At 48.4% G+C, this 10,048-nt stretch overlaps 1 protein-coding gene across 1 annotated transcript; it reads right to left on the bottom strand.

Moving 5' to 3' along the window:
* Positions 1 to 2,753: 2,753 nt before the first annotated feature.
* GNPNAT1 (glucosamine-phosphate N-acetyltransferase 1) lies at positions 2,754 to 9,848 on the bottom strand. Its single transcript, XM_058829249.1, has 6 exons — positions 9,632 to 9,848; positions 7,372 to 7,559; positions 6,651 to 6,713; positions 5,384 to 5,511; positions 4,725 to 4,786; positions 2,754 to 4,501 (listed from the first exon to the last, which is right to left on the bottom strand). Exons 1-6 carry the CDS (start codon positions 9,697 to 9,699, stop codon positions 4,354 to 4,356), a joined length of 657 nt encoding a protein of 218 aa, XP_058685232.1. The 5' UTR covers positions 9,700 to 9,848; the 3' UTR covers positions 2,754 to 4,353.
* Positions 9,849 to 10,048: the final 200 nt, after the last annotated feature.

The raw sequence follows: 10,048 nt of genomic DNA, 5'->3' as shown, positions 1-10,048 counted from the left end.
CCTTGTTCTCAGTATGTATTTACCAGAAATGTGCTGTAGGAATATAAACATAGAGGGTAATTCAAGTTGATCTATCTAGAACATCCTCAAACTGGTTTTCAAGGAGTAGTTGCTGTTGCAAGGCAGTAGTAGCATAATTAAAGGTAAAAATTGGATTTGAAAACTGAAAACTCTTTGAAAACTGAGGCCCAGGGCAGTGCCCATGATGGGATCAAGACTTAAAGGATTCAGCTCAGCCCTTGTAAAATATTAGACTCAGCTAAGGAAATGCTTCTTGGTGCCTTGAGCTTTTCTGATTGGGGATCAGGGTGGTTTGTGCAGCTGTAACTCTCCTGTCTCAGCAGCACAGAGGTGTTGTGCAAGCACAGTCCTGGTTCTGCATCTGCTTTATTCCCAATGTTTGTTGCCTAAAAGCCAGGGCTGGAATGATTTGGGAGCACTGTGCTGTTAGAAAACAGGCACAAGGCTGTTAGAAAAACTTGTGGTTTTGGGAAGTCTGAGCTTGGTGAGCAGACTGTGTTTTACCAGGGGAAAAACGGGCTCAGGATTTGGGGATCAGAGCATCCAGCAGCACATTCCCATTCCTGCTGCTACCCTGTGCCACCTACAGCTGTGATGGAGGAGAGTCATTCCTTCAGGGGGGAAAAAAAGTCTGCAATAAATAAATAAATAGTGTGATGCTTTTGTTGGGAACTTTTCAGCTGGAAAAAGGGAAGTGCTTTATCTCCTGGAGAAGTGCACTGTGTCAGTGTCCTGTGCTGGTTTTGCAGTTGTAGAGGGTTTGTTCCTGCTCTGAACTGATCCTGTGTGAGGAATGCTCTGGGGTGTTGGGAAATGCATTCCCACATGGCAGCGGTGGGGCTGTGCCTGGCCCTGCACAGCCCCCAGACACTGAGCTGCTGCTGGAACTGGGCTGGGAAACATCAACTCCCTCTCTATTTCAGGTCCCTGGGGAAGGGGAGGGATGAAACACAGATGGAAGGCACTGATTCATCTCTCCAGACTCTTCTGTGTCTGGGTCTGTTCTCTCTGGGGTCCTGGGAACACTCCCTTCCTACTGACAAGCTCCATGACGAAGGATTTTTCATCAATCCAGTTTTTTTTCCTGGCATTACCCCCTCCTGGTGCCTTTTACAGTCATTCTGGTCTGTCTGCCTGTCAGATCCTAAGGGATTCTGAGATTTAATTTTCCTCAGATCTATTACTAAGCTGTCTATTTAAAACTTCCTGTGTCTGTCTGCTGTAGTTTCACTGCCAGAAGATGTTTCAATATTTGTTTTTAGGGGTGGAACTAAAGGCAGGAATTGGAAGCAGGGTCCCTCACTGTGAACTGGAAAGAGAAGTTGGAGGGTGAATTATGTTTGATTTCCCAGGTACAAACACAAAACTGCAACGCCCAAATTTTTGGGAATCCACAGCTCTTCAGTGAGGGGCTGAAATTGCCTTTTCCAGCTTAAGGGGGGGAAGCAGAGTGAGGGAACTGGAGATCTCTCCCTCAGGGTGGGAAAGGTCTTAGGCAGAAAATTTAATTGCAGGGAGGAGTTAACATTCAACCTCTGGAGAAGCTGGTAGTGCTGTTAGGGCTGGTTCTGACAAAAAAAAAAGTGTTCCAGGCAAGGCTGGACAAGGCTTGGAGCAAACTGGGACAGTGGAAGTGTCCCAGGGCAAGGGCTGGAGTGAGATGGGCTTTGAGGTCCCTTCCAGCCCAAACCAGTCTGAGATTCTCAAGTATTATCAACTATGCGTCCAAATACTGCTGGTTTTATATCTATAGTATTTCTATGATTATATATATTTATATTAAAATATATAAAGATATCTACATAACTATATAGAATTATATATAATCTAAAACAGAGGTACCCAGATGCTTGTGTGTCCAGGGAAGAGCTTCCCAGGGGAAAACATTTATGAAAGGTTTGGTGTTTGCCTCAAGGAGGTCATGGTTGATTTTATATATACATATATATAAAATTCATATATACATATATATGTATAGTCTCTCTAGATGTATATATATAAAATATGTATATATTATGTGTCATATATAGATTTTATATATACATAAAATACATAGCCCTAATAGATTTTATATCTACATCTACAATATACATATTTATATCTTTATTTTAGATCTATTTTTATATATACATAATAAATAGATAGGGGCCTTTGCTTTTCCCTCTTGAGCCGGTTGCACTGTGGATAAATTCACAGGAGCTGCTGCAGTTTTTCCAGAGGGGTGGGAATGTCACCTCTGGGATGAACAAAGAGCTCTTGAGCTGCTCTGAGGGGGCTGTGCCCGGCAGGGCCATTGTGTTGCAGCCACAAACCCCAGCTTTCAACCCCATTCAGCTGCTTGACAACGATCTGAGCGATCTGAGCGGGGCCACAGCACCTGCTCCTCACTCTGATCTTCTCATTAACTCTTAATGAGGGCCTGGGGCTCTTGAGATGGTGTAGATACCATGGAATTCAAATAATCCACTTTAAATCGGTGGAAATTCTGAATTAATTAAAACTCTGAAAGGCAAAAAATCAACCTCAGTCACTTGGGCCAGCAGAAAGCAGGAGTTGCTTTACAGAACAAGAGTCAGGGCTTGAGGTGTCAGAGGAGCACATCTGCTTTCTCCTGGGAGAGAAATCCATATGGAATTGCTAAAAGTGTTCTTTTCAGCCTAGGGAAGGGGAACAGGTAACTGCAGCAGTGCTGCTCAACAAGCACATCCTCACTCCATGAAAAACAGTCCAGATCCAGGTAGCAATCATTTATTCAGCTTAAACAAAGCTATTCTTTAAAAAAATAATCAATAAATAAAGCAGACATCACCAAGGAGACAGTGGATGGAGTGGAGAACCCTCAGGAAGATCAAGCAGAGCCCCCAGCACTGTAGAGTCGCTCTCCAGAGCACAAAGCAGGACAGTGTGGAGGCCCTGGCTGCCCACAAACAGCCCAGCCTGGGTATAATGCCCTATTCATGCCTGTGGGATTTGTCACTCCCCACACAAAACACCACTGTTGGCACCGGGGCTTTGGACGTTACTTGCTTTCCACCCCTGGCAAAAGTGCTAAAATCATTGATCCAATCTTGCAGCAAGAGGGAAGCTCTGCAGCAGCAGCAGCAGCAATCCCTCAGGAGCAGAAGGAGGGCATTTCTCTCCTGCTTTGCTGTGCCAGGGTTCAGTAAATCCCAGAATGGTTTGGCTTGGAAGGGACCTTGAACTCATCTCATTCCAACAGGGACACCTTCCACTATCCCAGGCTGCTCCAAGCCCTGTCCAGCCTGGCCTTGGGCACTTCCAGGGATCCAGGGGCAGCCACAGCTTCTCTGGGCACCCTGTGCCAGGGGCTCACCTCCCTCACATCAGGAATTCCTTCCCATTATCCCATCTCTCCCTGCCCTCAGGCAGTGGGAAGCCATTCCCTTTGTCCTGCCCTCTCCCTCCTTTTTAGTCCCTGGAAGTGGCTCTAAGGCTTTTCTGGGCTGAACACCCCCCGCTCCCTCATGTGAATCTGCTCATCCCAATCCCCTTCCCACTGACAGCCAGAATCCCACTCCATCTGGGACACATTCCTTCAGACATTCCAGTTTCCCAGTTACCCTCTGCCCTGCTGCAAACCACATCTGGGGTTTTTATGTCAGAAAAAAAAGTAATTATCCTGAAAACCAAGTTATCAGCTAAAGTGCAGGAGCCCTGCAGTGAGAAGCACACATCCATTTTTAGACTGGGAATTCAGCACAGCCTTTAAGGATTCTCCCTAACCTGTACCAACAGTAACAGATCCAGTCTTGGAAAACAGTGCCTATAAAACTTCTGATGCACCACCAGCACTTCCATGAGATGTCATGGAAAAAGCCAGAACTAAGGCCTGTTCTGTGTCACTAATTCTGCATAAGAGAAGCCTCATCCCTTCCCCAGCTACGTCATCCTTCCATCAGCACAGCCAGGACAGTCCCAGGGGCTGTCCTTTGGCTACTGAGAAAAGAAGCACAAACCTTTAGAAAAATACAATGCAAGAAAAAATTTGAGATAAAAATATATACCTTTGGTTAAAAACCATCCCTTTAACGAGTCCTTTTGTAATTCAGCTAGAACAGAAAAGCTTCACCTCGACTCCACAGTAGTAAAAATTAGTTCTAAACTTATTTTCTAACCCAGAGGACCCTTTCTAAAACCTCAGTAATTTTTTTTTTCCCCTAAGATTTACACATTTGATGTTCATTATTTAGAGGGATTGTTACATTTGCAGCAATAAACTATAGAAATTTTCCACGGAGAGAATGTTTGTAGCACTCCACCAACAGTCTTTCCAAGAAAAAAAAAAAAAGAACCCAAAACACCTAGAAATTGTTAATTAAAGAACCGTTGAAACATGTAGTTTTCTTCAGATACCAAATAGCCAAACTTCTTGTAGAAATCCACATTTTTGGGCAGACACTCAAGCGTGATTTTGTAACAGTTCAGTCTCTTACTTAGCAGGGTGAGAGTGGACGTTAATCTGGAAAAGATAAAAAAATCAGGAGTTAAATTCTGGGTGAGTGAATATTTAATTAGTTACATTATCACACCACTGAGGGCTCACAGCACTGTCTGTGTTTTCCTGCAGATCATTTTATTTCCAGCTGGTGATCCCTGCTGGCTGAATTCTTCCCAGGTGCTTGGCAGGAAGGTGTGAGGTGTAGGGAAGGGCTTGCTGAATGGCACAGGTGGGGAATACTCACAGTTTTCCAAGCTGCTTCCCTCTGCACTCCCCGCTGACCACCACATCTTCTATCCTGCCTCTCTGAAAGCACAGGCAAGTGTCTGTTAGTCCTGGAATTGCCCTTCCAGCTCCCTGTGTTCACAGCCTGGCTGGGACTCCCAGCACGGAGATCCTCAGCCATCTGCTCTGTCAGAACCACGTCTGACTCCTTCACAAGCTCACTGGGACAGTGGGACACATCTCCAAGTGCTCCTTTTCCTCAGGAAAATCCAAAGTTCTGTTTGATATCAACTCAGCACTTGAGGTTTTTTAAATACACAAAATATTTGATCTTTTAAAAATTACATTTTCTGAATATTTCCATTTTTAAGGTTTGAAAAGCCCTTCAACACCATTGAGCCCAATTGTTCCCCAGCACTACCAAGGCCACCTCTGAGCCGTGTCCCCAAGTGTCACATCCCCATAGCTTTTAAATCCCTCCAGGGACGGCTGCTCCAGCACTGCCCTGAGCAGCTGTGCCAGGGCTGGACCACCTTTCCCATGAGGAAATTTTCCCCAATATCCAACCTAAACCTCCCCTGATAAACTTGAGGTTGTCAGCACACAGTAACCCCATAAACCAACACTCCCAGAGTCAGGGACAGGATCTTTTCCTCCCTTCCCAGCTGCAGGAATTACCTTGGCACAGGAGTGAGTGAATTTATGTTCTATAACCAGCGTTGCCGTAGCAACGATCTGCCCCAGGTTTGTGTCCTCCACCACGGTAACGTAGTAATCTCCAGATCTCTTCATGTGCTCAAAGGTTTCTGTGGGAGCAGGCACAGAGTGGAACAGGCAGTTCAGGCTGACAGTGAACTGCAGTTAAGTCTGCAGCAGTCTCTGACTGCAAATCACTGTGGGATCACAGGAATGATGCACCCAGGAGCCCAGAAAATGAAAGCCCCAGAGCCAGACTAACCCATGAAAAAGCAGCAATGACACAAACTCATTTTCCTTATCTGCCCAGAGAACCCTCCTTGCTGATCAGCTCTGCATATGGGTGCTAAAACATCGAATCATGGAATGTTCTGGGTTGGAAGGGACCTTAAAGCTCATCCAGTTCCACCCCCTGCCATGGGCAGGGACAATTCCACTACCCCAGGGTGCTCCAAGCCCTGTCCAACCTGGCCTGGAACAGTTCCAGGGATCCAGGGGCAGCCACAGCTTCTCTGGGCACCCTTTGCCAGGGCTTGCCCACCCTCACAGGGAAGAATTTAATGGAAAGTTTTCCAGCTGTGGCACAGCTGCCCAGGGCAGTGGTGCAATCCCCATCCCTGGAGAGATTTAAAACCTGTGTGGATGTGACACCTGGGGACATGGATTAGTGGTGTGTTTGGCTTAGGTCCTGTGACTCCCTGCATCCTTGGGCTGCTTCCCCCAACCTGTCTCGCCCGGGAGTGGCATCTAAAGGGGACCTAAAGTAGGTTCAAGAGAGCTGGAGAGGGATTTTGGTCAAGGGCCTGGAGGGACAGCACCAGGGGAATGGCTCCCCCGTGCCAGAGGGCAGGGTTAGATGGGATATTGGGAAGAAATTCTTCCTTTAGAGGGTGATGAGGGGCTGTGTTGTCCAGGGAAGCTGTGGCTGCCCTATCCTGGAGAGTGTTGCAGTCCAGGCTGGAGGGGCTTGGAGCAACCCAAATTCATCCCAAAAAATCCATGCTCCCAGCTATCTAAAGCTCAGTCTAAAAACCAGTTTCACAATTTAAGCCCGTCCCAGCCAAGCAGCCCTTGGGGATAGCTGCAACTGGATCCAAGGCTGAGTGCCAAGGGCTCCCTCGGGGGAGCTGAACCAATCCCTCCCTCTGGCATCAGGAGCCTCACACCTGAGCAGCTTTGCTGTCAGCATCAGGATCCTCTGATTCCCTGCAACCCCTATGGAAATGCCAAGGAATAATGAGGCACTCACTGATGAACTGCTCCGGGCTCACAACTCCGGTTTCCGTCAGCTGACCCAGAACCTTGAAAAAGCCTGTCAGGAAAGGAGGGGGGAAAACAACATTCAGTGAGGGACAGACACACAGCCAGCTCCAAACAGCAGGGAACAATCCAACACAGCTGTCTGGAGAGGCACATCCCATCACAATGGGATTGAACAATGTTGAAGGACTGGCTAAAGCTCAAGTAAGCCTGGAATAATGAGTCCAAACCAAAGTTTTTATCCAAATTCCAGAACATTCCAGAACTGAAGGAGAGTTTATGCACCAAGGTGCTCGTGCATGTTGCTTTGAAAACCATGGTGAATGGGAACTTGTGGATTATCTGGAAGATTTTACTTGAATTTTAGGATTAAAACAGTAAACTGAATTTTTAGGGTCACCAATCCATGATGCCAAAAGCTCAAATTCAGAGATGTGGTCACTGCCCCAAAGCTACCAGAGCCCAAGGGATGTTAGGACAAGGCACAGAGTGGGATTGTTGGGGTGCCCTGTGCAGGTTGAGGAGTTGGACTCTGATCCCTGTGGGTCCCTTGCAACTCAGGATGTTCTAAAATTCCATCACATTGTTTACTGATAAAAATAAATCAGGGAAAACGAACAATCCCAACCTACTGTGAGCTCCTGCAGAAATCAAAGTTACCAACTCAGCCCCACAGTGTCATTTCTGGCAAAGATAAAGCAAGATTCTACCTCGATTTAAATCAGCTGTGCAAAGTGGTCTCAGGACCAGCCCATCCCCTGGATCCAGGGGAGAAATAGCAGGAGAAAAGGTCGTGGTGTTCTCGCTCCAGTCGAGTTCCTGCAGGATGCTGGGGTCAAACATGGGCGTGTCATCGGGCATCACGGTGGCCACGGGCATCATGGCTGCAAACGGCGATCTGCAACGGAATGAAACGGGTAAGGCATGGTTCTGTCTCTAAATCAGTTGTTTCCCCTGTACCATGCCGTGGGATTGTCCTCAGGGATTTCAAGGAAGGTGAATACATTGCTGTTCACTTTATCTGCTCAGCCTTCACCTGCCAGGTTAACAGCGTGTGCACCCGGACACGGCACACGTCAGCCGGAGTCAACGCACGGAGCTTGTGTGTTTATCCTGGAAAAATCCAGCCTGATAAGGCTTTGAGGAGGGTATTTAACATCTATGGCCCTCTGGAAAGGAAAGGATCACCCTCAAGAAACCTCCCAACAACCTGTCCAGCCATCATTTGCACTCCTGTTCAATTTAAAACCTGCAGTGGCAATAATGCGCTTTTTTCCAACCAGTCCCACCCCACAAATATTTAATCTCTCGGGCACAAGGTGCCACATCCCACAGCAGGTGATGGCACTGCCCAACCTGCCTCTCCTGGGCTGTCCTGTTTGCTGTGTGTGTTTGCAGAGCCCAGCTGCCAAGCACAGCCCCACAGTGTCCAGGAAAGCCCCAGTGCCAAGGGGACAGTGAGATAAATGTTAATGATTAGAGAATGGGGAGCTGGGGGTTATTCTGGGTGACAAGGGGATGGACTTTCCTAATTGCATTCAAGGCCAGCTTGGACAGGGTTTGGAGCTACCTGGGATAGCAGAAGGTTGTGGAATGAGATGGGCTTTAAGGTCCCTTCCAACCTGGAATTCTATGATAAAGGAAAATAGTTCTTACTCTATCCCCTGTGAATACCTGGTCAGGGCTCTGGTATGAGCAGAGCTCATGAAAACTTCTAATTTCTTTATAAATCTTCAGATTGCCTTAGCTGCACCATGAACAATTCAGCAGTCACACACTAGTGGTCAGGCCAGATAAACAGCAGAAAGAAAAAAAGTGTTTGGGATGACACTTTTTAAAATAAGGCACCTCACAGCCCAGAGAAAGAACAGAATGTTTGCTGTGAAACATCACAGTGTAATGAACCTCAAAGGTGAAAGTGGCTCCAGATACCCAACTGAAATTTCTTAACTAAAAAGACCAACACATAATCTTTTTCTATGCCACCTGCTGGTACACACTGGCCTTTAAATCCCAGCTCTCATGCTAATTTTGCATATAAAAGTAAAAGAAATTGCTGTTAGAGCAATTAAACAGCAACGCAAACTCTCATCCCATGTGAATTTTCAAAATGAAGCAGCGGGAAAGATGAATTACAAAGAGAAACATTTCAACAGATTTCACCCTTAACTTGTCCAACATTGCTTTTCCTCTGTCCCCCAGAATTCCCAAGTGTCCATATCAACATTCAAACAGTGTCTGTACAGAATAAAGCAAACCTCAAACTCCAGCTCAGGGTTACAGCACACCAAGGGAAAAGCACATAGAGAAAATAAAATTTTTGATGCTCTATGAGCAATTAGTGACCAACTAAGAGTCATTTCCCCACTACTTCTGGCACAGCTGGAGCAGGATGGACCTGTAAGCTACACTCATTTTCTCGAGGCAGGAATATGACTTAGGATAATGGCAATTAAAATAATAATAATAATAAAAAAAAGGGATTAAGGTACAGAGACTAAGAGCTTGTCCTGGTGCACAGTGAAGTTTCCCTGGAGCATCCCAGGATCCCCATGTGTTGGCAGCAGGGTGTCCCTGAGCTGAGCTGCTGGGGGACACCCCAAACCCCCTGGGAGGGTCAGCGGGCGCCTGGCCAGATCTCTGCCAGCCCCCCGGTTTTGGGGGACGGGGTGACAGAGCCCAGCTCTGCCCCTGGAGGGTCCTCACAGCTTTCCTCAGCTGAAGCAGCCCCTTAGGACAGAACCCACTACACAACCACAACCTCTCGAGGGGCTCCCCCACCCCACACATGGCCCCTTGAGGGGAACCCCTCAACCCCTTCCCTCATACACAGCCCTTCGGGGGGTCCCACACCCCCTCACCCCACACACGGCCTCTCGAGGGTCCCTAGAGCTCCCCTCAGCTGAAGCTGCCCCTCGGGGGTAGGACCCTTCCCCAAACCAACCCCTCAGAGGGGACCCCTCAACTCACACATGGCCCGCTGAGGGCACCCCCTCACTCCATCCGCAGCCCCTCGGTGAAGGAGCATCCGGTTGCATCACACGCAGACTTTCGGGGCGGTCATATCAAGGCCCCCCCCACACGCGCAGCCCCTCGCTGGTGTCCCCACATCGCTCCCGGGCTGGAGCAGCCCCTCAGGGCTGAGACCCCTCCCCAAACCGAGCCCTCAGAGAGTTCCCCTCCCGCAGCCCCTCAGGCCCCCTGCCCGCACTCACCCGCGCGCGCCGGCCCCGCCGCACGCGCCGCACGGACGTGGCAGGGTGGGCGGGGCCATGCCGGGTCCGGCGCGCGCGCGCGCCCGCCCCCTCCTAGCGCTCAGCCAATCGCAGCCCTCCGACGCCAACCGCGGCCAATCGTCGCCGATCTCCGCCCGCTGGCCACGCCCCC

Source organism: Poecile atricapillus, chromosome 1, assembly GCF_030490865.1.
Source record: "Poecile atricapillus isolate bPoeAtr1 chromosome 1, bPoeAtr1.hap1, whole genome shotgun sequence".
Lineage (NCBI taxonomy): Eukaryota > Metazoa > Chordata > Aves > Passeriformes > Paridae > Poecile > Poecile atricapillus.
Note: the sequence above shows the minus strand (reverse complement) of the source record. Positions and strands in the feature narration are given on the sequence as shown.